General features: G+C 42.1%; 2 protein-coding genes across 3 annotated transcripts; one reads left to right on the forward strand and one right to left on the reverse strand.

The window, feature by feature from the left end:
• Positions 1-13,067: 13,067 nt before the first annotated feature.
• LOC115143135 (ER membrane protein complex subunit 3-like) lies at positions 13,068-21,580 on the reverse strand. Of its 2 annotated transcripts, none has more exons than XM_029683245.2 (9): positions 21,487-21,580; positions 20,029-20,185; positions 19,675-19,732; positions 19,447-19,540; positions 19,169-19,273; positions 16,042-16,123; positions 15,837-15,916; positions 15,350-15,432; positions 13,068-15,267 (listed from the first exon to the last, which is right to left on the reverse strand). In XM_029683245.2, the coding sequence occupies exons 2-9, from the start codon at positions 20,181-20,183 to the stop codon at positions 15,139-15,141; spliced, it is 786 nt and encodes a 261-aa protein (XP_029539105.1). In that variant the 5' UTR covers positions 20,184-20,185; positions 21,487-21,580; the 3' UTR covers positions 13,068-15,138. The 2 variants fall into 2 exon arrangements, with proteins under 2 accessions (XP_029539105.1, XP_029539104.1); XM_029683244.2 differs by lacking the exon at positions 21,487-21,580 and adding an exon at positions 20,671-21,088.
• Positions 21,100-24,080, forward strand: LOC115143136 (probable protein BRICK1). Its single transcript, XM_029683246.2, has 3 exons — positions 21,100-21,249; positions 22,930-23,012; positions 23,130-24,080. Exons 1-3 carry the CDS (start codon positions 21,132-21,134, stop codon positions 23,154-23,156), a joined length of 228 nt encoding a protein of 75 aa, XP_029539106.1. The 5' UTR covers positions 21,100-21,131; the 3' UTR covers positions 23,157-24,080.
• The last annotated feature ends 1,987 nt before the right edge of the window (positions 24,081-26,067 follow it).

Genomic DNA, 26,067 nt, shown 5'->3' on the forward strand with positions numbered 1-26,067 from the left:
TCTTGATACACATGGGAAACTTGAGTGTGAAAACCCCAGATGCCTTCCAGTTCTTGACACGCTCAATCCGGTGTTCCTGGCACCTACTAAAATACCCCCTTCAAAGGCACAACTTTTGTCTTGCCCATTCATTCTCTGAATGGCACAATCCATCTCAGTTGTCTCCAGGCTCATCTACACTGATTGAAGTGGATTTATCAGATGACATCAATAAGGGATCATAGATTTCACCTGGATTCATCTGGTCATGAAAAGAGCAGGAGTTCCTAATGTTTTGTGCACTCAGTGTAAATACCAATACTCGTTCTGACTACTTTGGCCCCAATAGATTCTACAGGCTGGAATCCCTTCTCTCAAAACCCCCTGTAGTTCTTCTGCACACAAATCTCTGATACCCCTAAACTTCTCTGCTCCTGTTACTATCAATTCAATCTTCTGGGATTTCCTTTCCATCTGTATGGTACAATTAATGACCATAGCAATAAACGCCAAGAAGCCAACCTTACTAAAGCACAAACCTACTCACAGGGATCCTCCCTGACCCTTTACCCACCATCATCTACTTTCCTCACTGCCACAGCATATGACATTTTCAGCACTGCTCTAACCCTGGAAACTTCAGTCTGTCTCACTCGCACAGGACCTTTCTGATCCCCAGCAACATGGCCAACCCCACAATGAAACACTCCACTTTTTCTACTGACACTACACATTCCTTTATTCCATGCCCTCCTGCACACTTCTCACACCTCGGAATCTCCCTCCTACATACTGCTGCAATATGACCATAAACTTGGCACCTGAAACACCATAGTGGGTTTGGAACAAAAGCTTTCACGGGATAACTTACATACCTTTTTATTAATGTATTTTTATTTTTTAATTTTACCCCCTTTTCTCCCCAATTTCGTTACTATCTTGTCTCATCGCTACAACTCCCGTATGGGCTTGGGAGAGACGAAGGTCGAAAGCCATACGTCCTCCGAAACACAACTCAATCAACCCGCACTGCTTCTTAACACAGCGCGCATCCAACCCAGAAGCCAGCGGCACCAATGTGTCGGAGGAAACACTGTGCACCTGGCAACCTGCACAGGAGTCACTAGTGCACGATGAGACAAGGATATCCCTACCGACCAAACCCTCCCTAACCCGGACGACACTAGGCCAATTGTGCGTCGCCCCATGGACCTCCCGGTCGCGGCCGGCTGCGACAGAGCCTAGGCGCAAACCCAGAGTCTCTGGTGGCACAGCTAGCACTGCGATGCAGTGCCCTAGACCACTGCGCCACCCGGGAGGCCCTTATATATGCTTTTATGACTTTATCTGGCAAACAGTCTGCATCAAAACTCAGAAAGACAGACAGGGTCTCCTCAGTCTTGCACTCGCCACAGGGTCTGTGACACACCAAACAGCGTGCATCACGGACACCGGGGATCCACAACTTCAGTTGACCCACCTTAACATTCAACCTCACCTCAGTTATCACTCCTTTCAGCAGTGCTCTGCTCCGGACAGCAAAGCAGGACACCGCTTTCATCCAGAGTCTCAAAAGGCGATACGCCCTCTCTCTCTGAGCAGGAGACAAGAAAATCTAGAAAAAATCCACATCGGGATACTCTGACCGAATTGACAGAACCCAACACTTTTTTCACCCAGCCTGATACCACAAATGGATCAGCCAAAAGGCATGGAGCCACATTCTCCACAAATCGTACGCCAGAGTCAACTCTGGCATTTTCCTGATCATTGGAGTGAGGCTTAAAAGCCTTCGCCTCACCTGAAGACACAGGTTTATTCTCCTCACTTTTGTCAGGATGAATTTCAAGTTCACTATCCGTCGACTGCTCAGGCACGTAACATGCATTTTTCTCTCCTGTACTTCACCTAAAGGAGAAAGTACTCAGCTTGTATTTCACAGCCGGTTCGGGTTTGCACCATGCACCTTTCTTTCTGCCTCGCTTCTTTTTGCCATCTGCCTTTCTCGCCCGGTCTTCCGACATAATGACTCCCATCTCCGTGTGGGACTTCAGGAAACATGCACAGTACCAGTCAAAAGTTTGGACACACATACTCATTCCAGGGTTTTTCTTTATTTTGACTATTTTCTACATTGTAAAATAGTAGTGAATATATCAAAACTATGAAATAACACCTATGGAATCATGTAGTAACCAAAAAAGTGTTAAAAAAAATCTAAACATATTTTATATTTGGCAAGAACAGCTCAAATAAGTAAAGAGAAACGACAGTCCATCATTACTTTAAGACATGAAGCTCAGTCAATGCAGAAATTTTCGAAAATGTTGAAAGTTTTTTCAAGTGCAGTTGCAAAAACTATCAAGAGCTATGATGAAACTGGCTCTCATGAGGACCGCCATCGGAAAGGAATGACCCAGAGTTGGCTGCAGAGGATAAGTTCTTTAGAGTTACCAGCCTCAGAAATTGCAGCCCAAATAAATGCTTCACAGAGTTCAAGTAACAGACACATCTCAACATCAGCTGTTCAAAGGAGACTGCGTGAATCAGACCTTCATGGTAAAATTGCTGCAAAGAAACCCCTACTAAAGGACACCAATAAGAAGAAGAGACTTGCTTGGGCCAAGAAACACGAGCAATGGACATTAAACCAGTGGAAATCTGTCCTTTGGTCTGATGAGTCCAAATTAAATCATTTTGGTTCCAACCGCCATGTCTTTGTGAGACACTGAGTAGGTGAACGGATAATCTCCGCATGTGTGGTTCCCACCGTGAAGCATAAGGGAAGAGGTGTGATGGTGCTTTGCTGGTGACACTGTCAGTGATTTATTCAGAATTCAAGGCACACTTAACCAGCATCCCTACCACAGCATTCTGCAATGATACGCCATCCCATCTGGTTTGCGCTTAGTGGGACTATAATTTTCAACAGGACAATGACCAAAAACACACCTCCAGGCTGTGTAAGGGCTAAGGAGAGTGTGCTGCATCAGATGTCCTGGCCTACACAATCACCAGACCTAAACCCAATTGAGATGGTTTGGGTTGAGTTGGACCACAGAGTGAAGGAAAAGCAGCCAAGTGCTCAGCATATGTGGGAACTCCTTCAAGACTCTTGTAAAAGTTAGTTGACAGAATGCCAAGAGTGTGCAATGCTGTTTTTAATTAAGGCAAAGTGTGGCTTCTTTGAAGAATCTCAAATATAAAATATATTTTGATTTGTTTAACACTTTTTTGGTTACTACATGATTCCATATGTGTTATTTCATATTTTTGATGTCTGTAAAAATAAAGAAAAACCCTTGAATGAGTAGGTTTGTCCAAACTTTTGACTGGCACTGTATATAGTGAACCTGTACACATTGTAAATATGAAAATAGAATACCATATTTCAGAATGTGTTCTACTGCTTGCATGTCATTTTCAGAATGGAAAGAATTTACATTGGTGAACTCCCCCTATCTGCAAGCATGACAAATGGCACAACACCTTACTGATATATAAATTCAACCAACCAATAGGAATACATAAACATTGAATACATATTTCTGCAGTGTCAAGTTGAAAGACAACCAACCCTTTTACATTACTGCCTCAGCATACCACACCTTCTGTTCTACTCTGACCCTGGCAACCTCAACCTGCCTCTCTCGCACCAGTTTTCTCAGTTTCACCACACTCACCACAGAGTCTGCGTCGTGTCAAACAGCGGGGTCACAGACACAGGGAATCTTCCATTTCAGTTTCTCCACTTCAACACCCAAAGCCACCCCAGTCATCACCCCTTTCAAATGTGCCCGCAAATCGCCCGCTCCCTCTGAGTGGAAGAAATACAGAAAAAGATCACAAGTCAACTTCGAGCTATCTTCAGCGATTTAACAGTATCCACATTATTTTCTACCCAGCCTGATACTTCATACAGTATGGGTCAGCCAAAAGGCAGGGATCCACTTTCTCCAAAAATGTCACTCCCACTTGGCCAGAATCACCCTTTGCATTACCATTGTGTCGAGGCTCGGACTCTGAGGTCTTCACCACACCTGCCACCACAGGAAATTCATCCTCAATCTCAAAAGTTTCAATTTCTAAGACATCAGAGACAGCAGAGTACATTTTGTACTTGGCGACATTCTTCCTCAACACACATCTTCTCTCTGCACTCGGCTCTTCTCCTTCTTCTTCACTGTCCATAACCATGTCTATCCATTCACCACGCTCATGCCGCGCCTTCATCTGTTGTATTGCTTGCAGAACATGCACTGATTGCCTTTCTTCAATACCCACCATTGGTTCCTTAGCCCAATTTACTAATCTGACTATTTCTGGCCTCTCCATGCTCACAAAATGTGGGCTACTCTGCATCTCCAGACAGATCTTCAACCACAGGCAGCTTCGAGTAGAGGGGTGCAACCAAGTCTCCACCACAATCACTTTGAATCACGAGTCGATGGTGTATGTTGGTCCGACTTCCTGTTTCCGTGATTGGCAGGCAGGCCGTTGTTGGAGCTGAAAAGTAGAGAGGGAGCCACTAAACTAACAGTAACTTCTCAATTCATCATAATAATAATTTGCCCCCAATTTTCTTTGGTTAAAAGGTCACAACAGTGTTGTGTCATGGAGCTAAATGATGGGTTAGTGCTATCCTCAATCCTTGGGACGTCCCTACCATAAACCAGTGAGCTAAACACTAACCCCTACATAGCCCAAAGGCCGGCATATGGCGATAATTGAGTCGATAAGATGACACTACTCAATATCGCTATCTGCCGGCCTTTGGGCTAACACTTACCCCAAACTTAACCATAATCATAACCACAAACCTTACATAACCTTATAGCAGGGATCATCAAGCCCTGCTATAAACATTTACAGATGCACAATTGAGAGCATCCTGTCGTGCTGTATCACCGCCTGGTACGGCAACTGCACCGCCCGCAACCGCAGGGCTCTCCAGAGGATGGTGCGGCCTGCACAACGCATCACCGGGGGCAAACTATCTGCCTTCCAGGACACCTACAGCATCCAATGTCACAGGAAGGCCAAAAAGATCATCAAGGACAACAACCACCCGAGCCACTACCTGTTCACCCCACTATCATCCAGAAGGCGAGGTCAGTACAGGTGCATCAAAGCTGGGACCGAGAGACTAAAAAACAGCTTCTATCTCAAGGCCATCAGACTGTTAAAGTCTGTTAAATAGCCATCACTAGTACATTAGAGGCTGCTGCCCTATATACATAGACTTGGAATCACTGGCCACTTTAATAATGGAGCACTAGTCACTTTAATAATGTTTACATGTTTTGCATTTCTTCTCGAAATATGTATATACTGTATTCTATCCTATTCTACTGTATCTAAGTCTATGCTGCTCTGACATTGCTCTCCCATTCCTTTACTTTAGATTTGTGTGTATGGTTGTGAAATTGTTAGATATTACTGCACTGTTAGAGCTTGAAACACAAGCATTTCGCTACACCCGCAATAATATCTGCTAAACACGTGTATGTGACAAAAACAATTTGATTCGATTTTTTTATAATTTCAAACCTTGCTTACATTTGCATATGATCACATCTCTTTATTATGCGTGGGAATATTTGGGAACAGATTTCCAAAATTAAAATCACTTGATTTCCTGGTGTTCAAAAACAAAAATTCTTATAAATATTTATGATGAATGTAATCACTTTGGTAGCTGTATGGTCCTGCCTGACAAAAATGCATACAGTTACACATTTTTTGATGTTGTGGCGATTGTGCAAGTGGGCTCAGAAGCTGAAAACGGTCATTAATTCCAGTCAAAGGTTCCTCTGTGGGTTTTATAAGTGCAGCCTCTACTCTTGCAATTACATTAGCCCCCCAAAACAAATCAAATTAGAAGTCCAAAATCAAATATGGCTCCTACAATACCATTAAATTCACCATTTATTCACTTGTGTATGTACACCACAGGAGGTTGGTGGTGCGTAAATTGGGGAGGACGGGCTCGTGGTAATGGCTGGAGCGGAATAGGTGGATGGTATCAAAGACATCAAACACATGGTTTCCATGTGGTTGAAGCCATTCCATTTTCTCCGTTACTATTATGAGCCGTCCTGCCCTCAGCAGCCTCCTCAGATGTACACGTTTTAAATGCAAAAATGTTCAGATTTGTGTACTGCACTTATGACCTGTATTTAAGAATCCAATATGCACACTATATACACTCAAACAACTTTGTCTGAATATATAAAAAGGCAGCAGACTGCTTAGCATGGCACCACCAAGCATTCCAAGTCACGAACCTCTTTGAGGATCAATGAGGCAACTGGGAAGCTCCAATGAAAGGAAAAAGAATCCAACCCTGGACTCTGACACCCTTTCCCTAGCTCTAAAACTTGCCCCCACCATAGTATAACTTTGTGCCTCCAGGATTGGGCTCTTAAGTCACCTCCTTATAATTTAGAAGTGAGCTTTGATTCTTTGCTAGTCCAATTCATATGGCTGAATCCAGCATGAACTTCCACTGGCCCACTGAATTTCCCTTACAAAAAATATTGCAGTTTTGAAACTGCAGTAAAAGTGCAGTAAGTAACTGGTATTTTGTACGCAGTAAAGAATACCTGCAGCTATACTGCCCTCTAACTGCAGTTAATTCTACTGCACTCTGACTGCAATCTTTTTTTTCCGTAAGGGTTGTGATCAACATTGGGATGTTCTGGAGCACTCTTATCCTGTTCGAGCTGAGTTGGCACATTGCTTCTTCCAGATAATCATGTCCACAATCCTGGCTGTCTGCCCTGGAGTTGCCTTATATCTTGACTTGGTGACATTATGGTGTATGGGGGGGATGCACCTCTCCAAAATGAATTCGTACCTGAATCTTCCTGAATTGTTTTTCGATAGGCCCACTCCACCATCAGTCCACCCCTCAGGCAGTTACTAGAGAAAGAGAAACCATGGAACTGGACTACTACATGTCAGGAGGCCATACAACAGCCAAAATGCTGCCATGCATTTCCCTCATACCTATCTTGATACCAACCATGGCTGGCCAGCCCATGTGACACCTGTTACACCTCAACTGAAACTGTGCAGTAATCCCAACTTCCCTCTAAAAACATATACTGTAGGCACCTTAGGACTCTTAAAACTTGCTTTACAGTATGTGATCATTTATGGTGGCTGGGGATTGACTGCGAGATAGTGGTCTTTGTGCACTATGCTTGATTAGCTCCACCTCCTCTCTCTCCACCTTCTCTCTCTCTCTCTCTCTATATATATATATATACTGTATATATACTGTATATATATTGTATGTATATAAAAACTGTCTTCGGGGGGACCCCTAGGGGGCGTGCCCCACAGTTTGGGAACCCCTGCTCTTAGTAACCTGAGGTCACACTCACAGGTTCTGTCACTCTCCACATCTCCTGCTGGGTATGCCCAAGTCCGTAATCAATGCCAACCACCCACAGTTAATTATCAACTCAACCGACTTTCAAAGGAATGTAAAGAAATATGTAGGATGTGACCTGCAGGACTTTTCACAGACTTTACTTCACAACCAGACCAACCATTCCGCTACTGGAGTGTTCTTAGCATCATTCAGGCTGGGATAACTTTCCAGTTAGTCAATGGGCCTCGTTGGCATGCAAGCTGCACCTGCTTACTGCCTATACTGAACTGTAGAAATTAAAACGGATCACCCCTCAGCCCTAATACACCACCAGTTATACAGGACGGATACAGCCCTTGTCGCTGCAGCCTGCCCAGAATGACCAGTTAGCTGTGCAAGCTGGTCCGGCCCCAGAACTACAACCACCACTGGCTACTGGTCAGGCCCCAGAACTACAACCACCACTGGCTACTGGTCAGGTCCCAGAACTACAACCACCACTGGCTGCTGGTCAGGCCCCTAAACTACAACCACCACTGGCTACTGGTCAGGTCCCAGAACTACAACCACCACTGGCTACTCGTCAGGTCCCAGAACTACAACCACCACTGGCTACTGGTCAGGCCCCAGAACTACGACCACCACTGGCTACTGGTTAGGCCCCAGGACTACAACCACCACTGGCTGCTGGTCAGGCCCCTAAACTACAACCACCACTGGCTACTTTGCCTCCTCACTCTGTTTGGGCACACTCACATCCTGGTCACCTCAAAGACTTAGCACACTGCAATCAACATTGCACACTTAGATTTAGTGTGGAAAAGAGGACTGTACATATACACTACTAGAGTAGCTGACTGTTGTATTATGGTTGCTTTCCTGTAACTTGGTTATACTACTGTGTGCTTGTGATGTGAAAGGCTTGTAATGATATTTTGTGGGATTGTCCATTGTTGATATGCTGTAAATATGTAAATGAGGTTAGAACATGAACAGACATTGAAAAACTAGTTGGCTTGGGCTTTTCAAACACAACGTATGCAGGCCCTAGATATACCAAGAGCCATATGAAACCCTTTCAAAGACAGAATAACACAATACAAAATTAACAAGGGCTACTTATATGCAGGTGAAGGTGTTTGAGTGTAATCATGTTGGCCATATTAGATTCAGAATAAAATTGATTTTACACAAACAGTCTTTATAGGCATGAGTGTTATACACAATTAATAAAAATGCCTCTCATTTACATAATTCATATTTACAGGTGATTTAACCTCCATCAATTGTTATTATGGCAGCCATATTGGATTTGAGGCTAAATACATATTAAGATAATCTGTGATGCCCCCCTGATTCAATTGCAAGACTAGGGCCTAAAGTTACAAAATCCTTAGGGAACCTTGGACCTTCAAAAATGTCATTTCGATGTCGGAGCCCACTTGTTTTCCTTAGAGTCGTTCACAATAGCCACAAAATAAAAAAGCTTGTAACTTGTGCGTTTCAGGCAGGACCATACAAGACTGAATGAGAGAAAATTTGACCTTGAAAGTTGTCTATTGAACAAATACCAAAAACTGAAGTTAACATTAATCCTTAACATTGATAGTTGATATTTCAGCCTATTGTATCTGTGTGTTTACAGGTAATTTCCAAGATGAATGACGATATCCTAATTTTATTTATTTAACCTTTATTTTATCAGGGAGTCATACTGAAACCAAGGTCTCTTTAACAGATGAGCCATGAATTACATACAGTAAACTACAGAAAATACACACATCAAAATATAAATACAAAATGCAAGCAGAAAGAAAAACACAATTGTAGTGTCTTAACACTTAGTACTTATTTATGTAATAAGAAAGACTCGGAATACAAGCAATTGAACTGGAGCTTCACATTTACTCAAACGAGTTAGTACCAGAATAACATAGAACAACACTGCGCATGACCAAGGGTGCTCCCGCCTTAAAGGGGACATCAGTAATTAACAGAGCACAACAACAATCATAAAAAACAAACACATTCATCAGTAATAAGGTGCTCAATCAGCTGTCTGAGTTGTCCTAGAGGCAACGAAACATTTCATTTAAGAACATTTTGAAGATGGTTCCACAAATAAAGTGCAAGAAAACTAAAAGAGGATTTACGTAAGGAATTTCCAGAGTTAGCCATCCCTGAGATGTCTAAAGTTTAGTATATTCTAGGACCGATAGGAACGTAGACTGAATAATCTGCTTCCTACCATTTAGCGAGAGGCAGGACCTACATTGAACAAAAATATGAACTCAAAATGCAACAATTTCAAAGATTTTACTGAGTCACAGTTCATAAAAGGAAATCAGCCAATTGAAATACATTCATTGGGCCCTAATCTATGGATTTCACATGACTGGGAATACAGATATGCATCTGTTGGTCACAGATACACTATATATACAAAAGTATGTGGACACCCATTCAAATTTTAGCACTTAGCTTGCGACAAAGCCGTCAAAATGCCATAGACAGATAGATAGAAGTTTGTGGACACCCCTTCAAAATAGTGGATTCGGCTATTTCAGCCACACCCGTTCGTGACAGGTGTATAAAATTGAGCACACAGCCATGCACTCTCCATAAAGAAACATTGGCAGTTGAATGGCCTTATTGAAGAGCTCAGTGACTTTCAATGTGACAACGTCATAGAATCCCACCTTTCCAACAAGTCAGTTTGGAAGATGTCTGCCTTGCTAGAGCTGCCCTGGTCAACTGTAAGTGCTGTTATCGTGAAGTGGAAACATCTAGGAACAACAACGGCTCAGCCGCGAAGTGGTAGGCCACACAGGCTCACAGAACGGGACCGCCAAGTGCTGAAGCGCATAGCGCATTCAAATTGTCTGTCTTCGGCTGCAATACTCACTACAAAGTTCCAAACTGCCTCTGAAAGCAACGTCAGCACAAGAACTGTTCGTTGGGAGCTTCATGAAATGGTTTTTCATGGCCAAGCAGCCGCACACAAGCCTAAGATCACCATGTGCAATGCAAAGCGTCGGCTGGAGTGATGTAAAGCTGGTCACCATTGGACTCTGGAGAAGTGGAAATGCGTTCTATGTGTAACAGTATAACTTTAGACCGTCCCCTCGCCCATACCCGGGCGCGAACCAGGGACCCTCTGTACACATCAACAACAGTCACCCACGAAGCATCGTTACCCATCGCTCCACAAAAGCCGCAGCCCTTGCAGAGCAAGGGGAACTACTACTAACACTATTTAGCGCGCACCACTAACTAAGCTAGCCGTTTCACATCCATTACATCTGGAGTGGTGAATCAGGCTTCACCATCTGGCAGTCCAACAGACGAGTTTGGTGGATGCCAGGAGAAAGCTACCTGCCCCAATGCATAGTGTCAACTGTAAAGTTTGGTGGAGAAGGAATAATGGTCTGGGGCTGTTTTTCATGGATCGGGCTATGCCCCTTAGTTCCAGTGAAGTTAAATCTTAACGCTACAGCATAAAATGACATTCTAGACGATTCTGTCCATACAACTTTGTGGCAATAGTTTGTTCCAACATCTAGTGGAAAGCCTTCCCAGAAGAGTGAAGGCTGTTATAGGAGAATAGGACCAACTCCATATTAATGTTCATCATTTTTGAATGAGATGTTCAGGTGTCCACATACTTTCGGGCATGTAGTGTACTTACAATTTTTTTTAGGGCCGTGGATCAGAAAACCAGTCAGCATCTGGTGGGACCACCATTTCCCTCATGCAGTGCGACACGTTTCCTTTGCAGAGTTGATCAGGCTGTTGATTGTGGCCTTTGGAATGTTGTCCCACTCCTCTTCCATGGCTGTGCGAAGTTGCAGGATATTGGCGCAAACTCGAACACGCTGTTGTACACATTGATGCAGAGCATCCCAAACATGCTCAATGGGTGACATGTTTGGTGAGTATGCAGGCAGTGGAAGAACTGGGACATTTTCAGCTTCCAGGAATTGTGTACATATCCTTGCAACATGAGGACGTGAATTATCATGCTGAAACATGAGGTGATGGCATGACAATGGGCCTTAGGATGTCGTCATGGTATCTCTGTGCATTCAAATTGCCATCGACAAAATTGCCATCTGCCCGGGAAGTTGATACCGGGATTCATCCGTGAAGAGCACACTTCTCCAGCATGCCAGTGGCCATCGAAGGTGAGCATTTGCCCACTTAAGTCGGTTACGGCACTGAACTGCAGTCAGGTCAAGACCCTGGTGAGGCCGACAAGTATGCAGATGAGCATCCCTGAGATGGTTTCTGACAGTTTGTGCAGAAATGTTTCAGTTGTGCAAACCCAGTTTCATCAGCTGTCCAGGTGGCTGGTCTCAGATGACACCGCAGGTGAAGAAGCCAGATACGTATCTCCAAATTATCTAAATCGACGTTGGAGGCGGCTTATGGCAAAGAAATTAACAATTAATTCTCTGGCAACAGCTCTGGTGGACATTCCTGCAGTCAACATGCCAAGTGCACACGCCCTCAAAACTTGAGACATCTGTGGCTTTGTGTTGTGACAAAACGGCACATTTTAGTGTGGCCTTTTATTGTACCCAGCACAAGATACACCTGCGTAATTTTATTTTTTTATTTCACCTTTATTTAACCAGGTAGGCAAGTTGAGAACAAGTTCTCATTTACAATTGCGACCTGGCCAAGATAAGGCAAAGCAGTTTGACACATACAACGACACAGAGTTACACATGGAGTAGAACAAACATACAGTCAATAATACAGTATAAACAAGTCTATATACGATGTGAGCAAATGAGGTGAGATAAGGGAGGTAAAGGCAAAAAAAGGCCATGGTGGCAAAGTAAATACAATATAGCAAGTAAAACACTGGAATGGTAGATTTGCAATGGAAGAATGTGCAAAGGAGCAAAATTAATTAATTAAATACAGTAGGGAAAGAGGTAGTTGTTTGGGCTAAATTATAGGTGGGCTATGTACAGGTGCAGTAATCTGTGAGCTGCTCTGACAGTTGTTGCTTAAAGCTAGTGAGGGAGATGTGTTTCCAGTTTCAGATATTTTTGTAGTTCGTTCCAGTCATTGGCAGCAGAGAACTGGAAGGAGAGGCGGCCAAAGAAAGAATTGGTTTTGGGAGTGACGAGAGATATACCTGCTGGAGAGCGTGCTACGGTGTCTATAATGATCATGCTGTTTAATCAGCTTCTTGATATGCAACACCTGTCAGGTGGATGGATGATCTTGGCAAGGGAGAAATACTCATTAATAGGGATGTAAACAAATGTGTGCAGTTTGTTTGGGAGAAATAAGCTTTCAGTGCATATGGAGCATTTCTAAGAATCTTTTATTTCAGCTCATGAAACATGGGACCAACACATGTTTGCGATTATATTTTTGGTCAGTAAATTTCTAGAGAAAGACATTTTTATTCTCAGCTTCTTAACTCATGAATATGCTTTTTAAAAAGACAGCTATTCATGTATCCAGATATTTGTGTATGTATGACAGACAATTGACTCCTCGTGTTCCAAATGTTAGCAATATCCAAGCTTGCAATATTGGGTTACATGAGTTTCTGGCCCACCCTCCCTTCTAGCCAGGCATTATTCTTTACTGTTTGAGTTAAGGGGGTGTGTCACAATATCTATCAATTGAACCACTTTTGCAATAAAATATTTGAGCCAAGAGAATAAATAAAACTCCATAACGATTTAGTCAAAACAGTCTTTATACAAAAACACATGAAAATGTTACCAAAACAATTTGAGAAATAAATATTAAAAAGAACACATTGAATTTAACTATCACACACACAGTAGTTTTCCAGCACCCAATATAGGACCTGACCTTGTCTTACATCAGACATGAAGCTGCTGATTCTGCACACAAAACTGAAAGTGGAATGATAACTGGAATTTAATGTCCTGCAGTAAAATCATGTTCTTTGTTTTTATTGTAACTGCTAGTTGTCTTTTGTTGCTCAGAGCATCCGCCTCTCACTGCCAACGGGATAAGTTGAACTTATGTTCAATGAATTTGACTATTATGTTCACAAAACAAACTCACAATAACCAACAAGTAAACTATGACCCAAAAAATGGTAAGTACAGTGCTTTCAGAAAGTATTCACACCCCTTGACTTTTTCCACATTTTGTTGCATTACAGCCTGAATTTTAAATGGATGAAATTGAGATTGAGTCACTGGCCTACACAAAGTGGAATTGTTTTTAGAAATGAATTAAAATATCTTCAGTCAATAAGTATTCAACCCCTTTATTATGGCAAGACTAAATACATTCAGGAGTAAAACTGTGCTTAACAAGTTGCATGGACCCCTCTGTGTGCAATAAGTGTTTAACATGATTTTCTACCTCATCTCTGTGCCCCACACATAGACATAATTGTAAGGTCCCTCGGTCGAGCAGTGAATTTCAAACAGATTCAACCACAAAAACCAGGGAGGTTTCCAACGCCTCGCAAAAGAAGGGCACCCATTGGTAGATTGGTACAAATAAAAAAGCAGACACTGAATATCCCTTTGAGCGTGGTGAAGTTATTACACTTTGGATGGTGTGTCAATACACCCAGTTACTACAAAGATACAGGCGTCCTTCCTAACTCAGATGCCGGAGAAGAAGTAAACCATTCAGGGATTTCACCATGAGGCCAATGGTGATTTTAAACCTGTTACAAAGTTAAATGGCTGTGATTGGAGAAAATTTAGGATTTTTGTTACTCCACTAACCTAAATGACAGAGAGAAAAGGAAGCCTGTTCAGAAACATGCATCCTGTTTGCAATAAGGCACTAAAGTAAAACAGCAAAAAATGTGGCAAAGAATGTAACTTAATGCCTTGAATACAAAGCATTATGTTTGAGGCAAATCCAACACATCAGAATACCACTCTACATATTTTGTTATGGGTATGCCTGTCATCAACAAGGACTTCAGAGTTATTTTGATGATAACAAAGAGATACAATAGAGGTAAGCACAGGCAAAATCCTAGAGGAAAACTTGCTTCAGTCTGCTTTTGTACTGACACTGGGAGACAAATTCATCTTTCAGCAGGACAATAACCTAAAATACAAGGCCAAATATACACTAGAGGTGCAAAGCTCTTAAGAGACTTACCCAGAAAGACTCAGATGTAATCACTGCCAAAGGTGATTCTAACAGGTATTGACTCTGGGGTGTGAATATTTATGTAAATTGAGGTATTTATGCATTTCATTTTCAATACGTTTGAAAACATTTCTTAAAGCATGCTTTCACTGTCATTATGGGCTATTGTGTATAGATGGGTAGGGGGGGGGTCCATTTAATACATTTTTAATTGAGGCTATAACAACAAATGTGGAATAAGGGGTATGAATACTTTCTGAAGGCATTGTAGGTGGAATCTGAGAATACAAGGTAAACATGATTAAAAACAAAAAGTGGTGCAACACATGCTCATTGACCTTTTGTATGTTTTGTTTTTGACAGTATACAACATGTCAGTTTTTCGATTATGTATGCTATCCTTTTTTTGTCATGAGTAGCTGAGGGTGAATCTTTCAAATAGTTACAATTATAAATTGAACTTGGTACTATCTCCAATTAAACTTGAAATGGACAATAACGTAAGTTAAATGAATTTAGACATTACATCTCCATTTGTCATCAAAGCCCAGGGACTTTGTTCCACTCTGTCATTTCCTATAGAAACTCCAAGTCTGCCTCTAAGTAAGACTACCATTTTGCCAAGTGGCAGGTTCCCTGCAGTGATGAATTGGCACTCAGAAGATACCCGTTGGTAACTCCTTACTGAACATTCCATCTAGATCCAGTTCCCTGCTCATTAGCTCCTCCTCAACACCCTCCAGTGCCCACTGGTGGTCAGTTAGCTCAAGAGCCTCCCATTCTGCCTAAAAAGGGGAAATAAATAACTGTCAGATAATAATTCACCATGGAGAGTAAGTGAATGCAATCAAGAGTAGACAATTCTACCTTGAAGGCTTTGTTTGTGTCTGCAGGCATGGCCATGGCAGCACCACTCATCTGCTCCTGCATGATCCTGGACTGATCGGCACCTGTGTGGTTCACAATACACCAGCATCAACACGAATTACTTCATAATAACCCTGGAGTGACAAAACCAGGACTGTGAAGAATTGGAGGCTTGCCAGTTAAACATGGTTGAAAGAATGGAGTCATGTTCCATTTATAACCCGTGCTGCTGCTATGACACTGAAGGATTGCAAACCGGCCCATTATCTCTTCAAGGCACAGATCCCCAAGTGATTTATTTTTTGCCCAAATCAGGTCAATTTAATAACCTTCTGTTTATTGCTTTTGATAACCAGTACTGCTGTAAGTAGGTGACAAACTATGATTCAATAATGTCACATCTAGTTTACAGAAACATATTTATCAATAACATTTGCAGGAAATACAAATCTGAATCATGAAGTTGGATGAGTGGATGAAAGGTTACCATTATCTTGTCCTAGAATTAAGGAGTACATGCTTCGCAGCCCAAACACATTCAGGAAATACCACGACGCTGAGCTCACCCTGAAAACAGAAACAAGGGTAAGATTATAATTCAGCAATGTTTACACTAGCAAAAGAACTCAGAGGAAGTATATCACATTAACTTCACAGAACTAATTTAATAAGTATCTATTTCATCAACTAACCAGGAAGCATCAAGTGAGAGTAACTCGATTCCTTGTTGCAACATGGGCTTGAAGCGCAGGGTGAGAGGAAAGGGAACCTTGGCTGTGAGGAACAAGAAAAGGGTTGTTGAGAAAATTGTAACTCAAATGATTTGGCTCATTCAACCCCACTATCAAATATAAGTAGAATCAAGTTTTGAATTTTTACATAAAACCAGTCTGTGCAAATATTGACTTAACTGCTTATAGCAAAGACACTGAATGGTAGCACTTCATTTTATACTACTGTTATATATATGTTGTTTCAATGTAATCATTTTACCATGCCGTTTCTTAGTAAATACCTGATTACTTATGTATCATAAAATAAACTGCAATCGAAGCTCTCTAGTAGTGACAATTATTATCATGTTTTAATGTCACGTGTACAAGTAGAGAAATGCCTTTCTTGCAAGCTCTAAACCCAACAATGCAGTGATCAATATCAATGTAGTACTAAAAATAACATAAGGTAGAGCAAAAACACACAACGAATAAAAATAAGAAATATGAAGAACGAGAAAGTAAAAAAGGTATATACAGGGTCAGTTCCAATACCATATTTAAAATGTGCAGGGATACTGGAGTGATAGAGGTAGATATGTATTGGGGTAAGGTCTTATGGCTCAGGGATAGATGCACCGGCACTGCTTGCTGTGTGGAAGCAGAGAGAACAGTCTATGGCTTGGGTGGCTCGAGTCTTTTCCGGGTCTTTCTTTCACACCGCCTGATAGAGGTCCTGGATGGCTGGGAGCTCGGCCCCAGCGATGTATTGGGGTGTCCGCAGCACCCTCTGTAGCGCCAATGCGATCAAGGGCGGAGCTGTTGCCATACCAAGCAGTGACGCAGCCGATGCTCTCAAATGGTGCCGTTTTGAGGATTTGAGGGGCCATGACAAACTTTTTCAACCTCCAGAGAGGGAAGAGGTGCTGTTGCGCTTTCTTCACGACTGTGTGCGTGATTGGACCATTTTAAGTCCTTAGTGATTTGTACACCGGGGAACTTGAAGCTCTCGACCTACTCCACTGTAGCCCTGTTGATGTGGTTGAGGGCATGCCCCCCTCCCCTCCCTTTCCTGGAGTCCACAATCAGCTCCTTGGTCTTACTGATGAGTGAGAGGTTGTCGTCCCGGCACCACACTGCTAGGTCACTGACCTCCTCCCGGTGATCAGGCCTACCACATGTTGTCAGCAAACTTTACGATAGTGTTTGAGTCGTGGCCAGGCAGTCGTAGATGAACAGGGAGTGGGGGCCCCGTGTTGAGGGTCAGCATGGCGGAGGTGATGTTGCCTACCCTCACCACCTGAGGTCGGCCGGTATGGAAGTCCAGGATCCAGTTGCAGAGGGAGGTGTTCAGTCCCAGGGTTCTAAGCTAGGTGACAAGCTTGGAGTGGACAATGGTGTTGAATGCTGAGCTTTAGTCAACAGCATTTTAGTCAACAGCATTCTCACGTTGGTATTCTTCTTACGTAGGTGGGTGAGGGCAGTGTGGAGTGTCTATGGATCTGTTGGAGCAGTTTGCAAATTGGAGTGGGTCTAGGGTGTCTAGGATGATGGAGTTGATGTGTGCCATAACCAGCCTTTCAAAGCACTTCACAATTACAGATGTGGCATGAAGCCTTAAAGTTGGTAGGAACAGGAATGATGGCTGTCATCTTAAGACGTGGGAATTACTGACTGGGACAAGGACCGGTTGAAAATGACTGTGAATATGCCTGCAAGCTGATCTGCGCATGCTCTGAGAACGTGCCCTGGAATACCGTCCGGCCTCACGGGCTTGTGTGAGGCCGGGTGTTGAGTGTTGACCCGATTACAGACCGTACTCACATCTGCCTCGGAGAGTGAGATCACGAGTCCTCTGGGCCGGTGGGGGCCCTCGCATACGGTATGCCATTGTTATTGAAGCGTGCATAAAATGCATTGTGTTCGTCTGGTAGAGAGGCATCGTTGGGCAGATCATGGCTGCGTTTTCCTTTGTAATCGATAATTGGCTGCAGCCCCTGCCACATGCGGAAGGCATCAGAGCCTGTGTAATATGATTCTACCTTTTTCTTATTTTGTCCTTTTTATGACTCTGCGGAGGTCGTAGCGGGATTTTTTGTTCTTGTTCCTGTCCTCAGCCGTAGCCTCAGGGTTGTCTACGATAGCCCTGTCCATGGTAGCTCTGCCCTATAGTTTTGCGCCAACCTCGGTGTTAATCCAGGGCTTTGGTATTTTATTAGGATCCCCATTAGCTGTTGCAAAAGCAGCAGCTACTCTTCCTGGGGTCCACACAAAACATGAAATAATACAAAACATTAACAGCTCAAGGACAGAAGTACATAAAAAAAAATGTAAAAAGGCACACGTAGCCTACATATCAATGCATACACACAAACGATCTAGGTCAAATAGGGGAGAGGCGTTGTGCCGTGAGGGGATGCTTTATCGTTTTTCTTTTTTAAACAACAGGTTTGCTGTTTATTTGAGCAATATGAGATGGAACAGAGTTCCATGCAATAATGGCTCTATATAATACTGTATTCTTTCTTGAATTTGTTCTGGATTTGGGGACTGTGAAAAGGGTAAGCATCTGTGTCAGAGTTGTATGTAAGTTGACTATGCAAACAATTTGGGATTTTCAACACATTCATATTTCTTATAAAAATAAGAAGTGGAGCAGTCAGTCTCTCCTCAACTCTTAGCCATGCAAGAGAGACTGGCATGCATAGTATTTATATCAGCCCTCTGATTACAATGAAGAGCAAGATGTGCCGCTCTGTTTTGGGCCAGCTACAGCTTATCTAGGTCATTCCTTGCAGCACTGGACCACAGATTAGACTAAACTAGAGCCAGCAGAACTTGCTTTTTGGAGTGTGGTGTCAAAAAAGCAGAGAATCTCTTTATTACGGCCAGACCTCTCCCCATCTTTACAACCATTCAATCTATATGTTTTGACCATGATAGATTGTAAACTAAGGTAATGCCAATTGGGGAAGCAGCAAACCTTTACTGGGGGGGGGACAACGTTGATGATGCACTTCCTTATGAAGCGGTGATGGTGGTTTGCTCGTCAATGTTATCCAAACAACCCAGTCTCAGTGCAGTGAGTGAGGAGGACTCTACTTACTTGTGACAAACCCCGAGAAGGTCCAGTTGATCCAGCCTCCGATGAGGATCATGGGAAGTACATTGGTCACGTTGCCTTTCATCATGTCTGTCAGCATGCTGGGGTCTGGACAAAGAAACAGTTCCAAACAAGTGGAGTAGTAATACATTTCTTGGTGCATTATCATTCAGAAGGAATATGCTCCTTATCATGTGTCAGGGTATAACGGCCCAATACTGTCCTATCATGGTTTGAGAATAGGATTATGTGAGAAAGTATGATGTGACTGTTACGCTCACCTGTCATTGGGGAGGGAGGAACAACCTTCCTTTTGGTATTTTTTAAGAAGCCATCTTCTTGATTATTGAAGTAATACTTCCTCATCAAGAAAGACTGAAGAAAACGAGGTGTCTCAAAATCTGAGCGCAACTAGCCAACACCATTAAAAAAAAACACCATGTTTACTGTGCTAAGAAGTAAAGATATAGCGAAGTGGCTTTTTAAGGTCATTCCAACATTGATCTCACCTGTTTCGGAATGTACTTCCCATTCTCTCTGAGGATTCTGCTCCTGATAAGAACCTGGCTGAATATCGGAAAGGTATAATTCAAAACAAACTCACAGTAAGATGTGCTCACTAGCTCTTTGATGAACTGTCAATGCACAGTCTGTCTCAGGCAGGGCTCTCCAACCCCGTTCCTGGAAAGCCACCGTCCTGTAGGTTATTGCTCTAACACACCTGTTTTTAATAATTAGTTGGTTGATAAACTTAGTCAGGTTAGTTACCACTGGGGTTGGAATGAAAACCTACAGGAGGGTAGCTCTCCAGGAACAGTGTTGGAGAACCCTGGTCGAGGAGTACATACTTCCAAGACCCTTACCTGTCTGACACCTGCTCTAATGTCAGCTTCTTGTCACTCTGAAGCAGAATGGAGACATAATGTCGAATCACCCCAACAAGGAACGTGATAAAGACGATGGGCAAGACCACCCAAAGTCTGATATTGGAGTCCAGCAGAAGCTCCGGCTCATCCATAACTAGCAACGCAATAAAGACAGAACAAGTATAAGAGTAGGCGTCATTAATAACTTCAGATATGAAAAAATCTGGAAAATGGCCAATATCAAGCAATTTACTCCCGTCACCAAGGTAGCTAGCTAGTTTGCGAACAATAATCGCATTTTAGCTTGCTACTGTAGTTAGCTAATTAACTGGCACAACCGTTAGCGGTCTCAAATACCTGCCAGTACATTATAACTGTCAATTTGGGCGTATAGTTATGAAACTAGTTAACTATAGCTTACTATTACTACAGTGTTGTTAAACATAGTTTACTTAATCTTTGCTCTTGCCAGTTGATAAAAACAGAGAATAGCTAACTGTTAGCTAGCTAAATGCTGCTGGGAAGAGCTGGCTAGTTTCCCGAGGGCTGGGGAAGTGAAGGACGCTATAACGTTAGCTAATAATACATGATTTAAATCGTTAGAAAACAAAACGCTGCAGTGTTTGATATTTATCTTACCCAAGGTAATCCGTTTGACAAAATACGTGTGTCGTCAAGCGATACTATGCTAATTTAAATTAATGCAGATTATTTGCGATGTCTAGCTGCATCAGTAGCCATGGTCACTAGAGAGCAAAAATGCACGGAATAAGCTTCGACAAAGCAAAGGACAATGCATTGCAACAGTGAGTGAGGGGCAACTATAGTGCCACCTGGTGTTGATGGCTGAAATATCAGTCTTAACGGATACATTTATATTGTCCGTTTATTTACCATAAAATATCGATGATTCACCCAATAAATCAATGCATCTAGCTGAACATATGATTTTCCCTGGATGTCTAGCTATGTATCAATCATACATTTTCTCGCACATCTCATACATTTTCTCGACAGTTCAATGACACGATTCCATTTGTTTAGGAAACTGTCGCCATCTGCTGATAGTTGGGGCGAACACAATTTCCCCAAAACAGAAAATGGCCGGTCAAGAAGATCCTGTGCAGAGGGAGATCCACCAAGACTGGGCAAATCGAGAATACATTGAGGTTATCACGAGCAGCATAAAGAAAATAGCAGATTTCCTCAATTCCTTTGGTAAGTAGCTAAATAGATGGAATTTAGATAACTAGGCAGCCGCATAAAAAAAGGCTGTCAATGCGAAGGCCTAACCTACTTCAAGTACCGAACGCTGGTCCTGAGTCTTATTGGTTAACAGTAACGTTAGCTAGTTTCCATCTAAAACACATAGATAAATTAATATATCAGCTAAAGGACTCAACGTTGTTCGTCACAAAAGAGGAAGCTCCGTTATTCGACCAAGTTTTTTCCTACCTGGAAATTAAGACCCGATTTATCATTCCTTGCGAAGACTGAGGGGCAGTATTGAGTGAGTTTAGCAACGGAAGTCCAGCCCTTGTCTACAACATGTTCCGGTATCCTTCTAGTATAAACACAGTAGAGATGGACATTCTACTACTTGCAAGCTTCCTTTTTTTGTTATTTTTGTTTTGAGATGCTTGAAATTCTTTCCTCTTCAATGCTTCGCATAGTTTGGATAAGAGACGTGTATTCTCCTTCGTCCCCTCTGGTAGTGTTCAGTGGACGAACTTTCCATTTTTCTCCGTCTTTTTCGTCTCCTTCTGAGTAGTAACAGCAGTTCAAGCTCGTGTTGTTCAAGCTCTAGCAATTGCAATTCAAAAATAGACATGTTTGTGGTGGCTAAAAAGTAGTGTTGTGTAGCATAGAACACCAGACTGGCCTGACATGTAGCTAGCATTTGTAAACAGGCATAACACCAGATCCAAAATGTCAAATGTTGTTGCTAGCTGGTCAAAAAGAGAGCCTCTGCCCCTCTTGCTTATTATTTGAAATAAAAACTGTAACTCGGCCACCCAGGAACATTCAATGTCATCTTGGTAAGTAACTCCAGTGTATGTTTGGCCTTGCATTTTAGGTTATTGTCCTGCTGAAAGATGAATTTGTCTCCCAGCGTTTGTACGAAAGCAGACTGAGACACGTTTTTCCTCTAGGACTTTGCCTGTGCTTAGCACTATTCATTTTATTTTTATCTTAATAGACACCCAAGTCCTTGCTGATGACAAGCATATCCATAACATGATGCTTGAAAATATGAAGACTGGTACTCCGTGATGTGTTGGATTTGCCCCAAACATAATACTTTGTATTCAGGACAAAAAGTGAATTGCTTTGCCACATTTTTTTTGCAGTATTACTTTAGTGCCTTATTGCAAACAGGATGCATGTTTTGGAATATTTTTATTCTATACAGGCTTCCTTTTCACTCTGTCATTTAGGTTAGTATTTTGGAGTAACTACAATGTTTATCCATCCTCAGTTCTATCACAGACATTTCAATTTGTAATAGTTTAAAATCACCATTGGCCTCATGGTGAAATCTCTGAGCGGTTTCCTTCCTTTTCGGCAACTCCATTAGGAAGGACGCCTGTAGCTTTGTAATGAGTGGGTGTATTGATACATCATCCAAAGTGTAATTAATAACTTCACCATGCTCAAAGGGTTATTCATTGTCTGCTTTTTAAAAATTGTTTACCCATCTACCAATAGTTGCCCTTCTTTACGAGTAATTGGAAATCCATCCTGGTCTTTGTAGTTGAATTTGTACATGAAATGCACTGCTCAACTGAGGGACCTTAGCAAACTGTACTCCACACATACAATTATCTGTTAATAATAACTTTGATGTGATCATAAAGGTAAATATGTCCACCTTACTGTGTTTTTACTTTCCTTCAGATATGTCCTGCCGGTCTCGTTTGGCCACCCTAAATGAAAAGCTGACAGCGTTAGAGAGGAGAATTGAGTACATTGAAGCAAGGGTAAGTGTCATAATGGTCACTAATTCTATGGTGTAAATAAATGTAATGTTTCCAGTTTACACTCCCTGTACAGTACTGGAAGTGTTCTGTGTTCTCTAAACTTTGCTCTCTGTTTAGGTCACAAAAGGAGAGACCTTGACCTAAACCAAGATAGTATGCTGGACTGGGTGCTGCAGTTTGGCTGAGGATAGAATACTACATGTGTGACCAATTCCATATTTGCCCTTTTTCTTTTTACTACGCATTTTCTTTTTTTAACAATTTATTTGTTCTGTGGGACCCCCCAAAAAAACATTTTTATACTGTGTGTATTTTACGACCATAGCTACTGGATGGTGATGGTAATACCACAGCATCACCCACAATGTTATAATCGAGACTCGGTTAATGCTATCTTGTATTTGTGTTATCAAGGACCAGCATAACTTGTTCATTGATTTGATTTGCACAAATACATGAACTTCCTAATAGGGCAATGTTTTGTTTTAGACACTTCTTTGTAACCAGGTTAAATCAAAAGTGACTGTGAATGAGTGTCCCACCCCTATGGAGATTTCACAGCACATGCATTGCAGAAATATCCTTCCCATTAGGCTGAACCAGGATGATTTGGACCACAGGAAGAGGAAGTGCCAAAATGAATAGTCAGCTCTTTTACTGTGGTCATTATGCTTATCCATATATTTCACTGCTTGTAATAATTATTTTACTTTAGTGTTACATGTAATAACCTGTTTTAAAAGTAAATTATCCATGTGTTTTTTTGGAGAAGGGCTTGGAAGGTGTTTGGTTCAAGGGAAGCATGCATAAATCCCAGGTTGAAGGTGTTCCTGGAATATAATATAGGCTGGGTGTGGTGTCAAGACCAGCTTGTATTTGCTCAGTGAGTCCATACATACACTTGCCACTATAGCCTCTGGTCGCTGCCCTCAGCCATAAACTAGTGTTCTGCTTTCCATGCCAAAGGAACAGATCAACAAACCTCTCCTCTAATGGTCAAAATGTGTTTACTTTTTACTGAGCGCTACATTACATGATGTAAATACAAACATGAATTGTGTTAGAGCATTTAGAGGTCTGTGTATGGAGGTTCTGAGTACTGTCGTTTTTCTGTTCTACTTGATAATTATTGCACCTATCTGGTGTCTCAGCTCTACCAGTCTGGGATGGGAAGAATGGAAGTATATATTTTTTTCCTCTTTTCATATACTAACGGGCCACCAGACTACAGAAACTATAGCAATGGAACTGAAGTAACAGAATAGCAATACCTATAACATTAGCAGTGGGAATATGGCATATGAGAAAGAAAAAATGTTTGTTTTTAAATCAAAGCAGCCAAAGTGGAACTCTTAAGAAGAGTGGAACCTTCGCTCTCCTAATATAAAGTTGGACCCTCTACACCCCTATCCTCTTCCCTTTTTTCTCTTCTCTCATCTCCTCACTGCTCTTCCTTTCTCTTCTCCTGAAAAGTAAAAAATAGTGTCGGTGGATGAATATTTTAGACATTCCCCCTATGCACTTGTGGAGATGTCAAATCAAATTGTATTGGTCACATATATATGGTTAGCAGATGTTAATGCGAGCGTAGCGAAATGCTTGTGCTTCTAGTTCCGACCATGCAGTAATATCTAACAAGTAATCTAACAATTTCACAACAACTACCTTATACACACAAGTGTAAGGAATGAATAAGAATATATACATATAAATGTATGGATGAGCGATGGCCGAACGGCATAAGCAACATGCAGTAGATGGTATAGAGTATAGTATATACATATGAGATGAGTAATGTAGGGTATGTAAACATATAAAGTGGCATTGTTTAAAGTGACTAGTGATACATTTATTACATCCAATTTTTAATTATTAAAAGGGGCTAGAGATTTGAGTCAGTATGTTGGCAGCATTCACTCATGTTAGTGATGGCTGTTTAACAGTCTGAAGGCCTTGAAATAGAAGCTGTTTTTCAGTCTCAGCTTTGATGCATCTGTACTGACCTCGCCTTCTGGATGATAGCGGGGTAAACAGGCAGTGGCTTGGGTGGTTGTTGTCCTTGATGATCTTTTTGGCCTTCCTGTGACATCGGGTGCTGTAGGTGTCTTGGAGGGCAGGTAGTTTGCCCCCGGTGATGTGTTGTGCAGACTGCACCACCCTCTGGAGAGCCTTGTGGTTGTGGGCGGAGCAGTTGCCGTACCAGGCGGTGATACAGCCCGACAGGATGCTCTCAATTGTGCATCTGTAAAAGTTTGAGTGTTTTTGGTGACAAGACAAATTTCCTCAGCCTCCTGAGGTTGAAGAGGCGCTATTGCGCCTTCTTCACCACGCTGTCTATGTGGGTGGGCCATTTCAGTTTGTCTGTGATGTGTACGCCAAGGAACTTAAAACTTTCCACCTTCACTACTGTCCCGTCGATGTGGATAGGGGGGTGCTGGATAGGTGGAAGTATTATGACATTGGCTGATACAACCCTAACCCGTGTTTGATTAGTTAGTGTGTAGTCCTAGATGGTTTTTTATCTGCTGTGTTTAGTGGTGTTTTGGATGTTAGGATGTGTTAACTCCCACTGAGTAAACACTTGTTCCCAGCATCTGGGTTTTGTGCTTTTCTCATGGGCCTCCTGTTCTGTGAGAGACTAACCACACAACAAATACGAAGGATTTTGAGAGTTTTCTTTGTCAGAGGCCATATTGTAGAATGGGAATGTTAAATGTACTGTAGAGGATCATAGAAAATATTTATTTAGAGTATTCTGGAATAATCTCATTGTCTAAAGTATGGGCTGGTTTCCCGGACTCAGATTACACCTCGTCCTGGACAAAAAAAGTCAAGCTCAATTTAAATTCAATATAAAAAAAAACATTTTTGTCCAGGACTAGACTTAAAGACAGGAGAGGAAGAATATACAGTATTTAGCTTAGGTACAAGCATGTTAGGGGGTGTGGGGAGGGGCAGGCATTCCCCCTAGCATGCTCGTACCTTGATGTTTCTGTGTTAAAGTAAATTGACTGTACATGATTTGTAAAGGCACACACCTGTCTATATAAGCTCC

Source organism: Oncorhynchus nerka, linkage group LG15 (genome assembly GCF_034236695.1).
Source record: "Oncorhynchus nerka isolate Pitt River linkage group LG15, Oner_Uvic_2.0, whole genome shotgun sequence".
NCBI classification, from domain to species: domain Eukaryota; kingdom Metazoa; phylum Chordata; class Actinopteri; order Salmoniformes; family Salmonidae; genus Oncorhynchus; species Oncorhynchus nerka.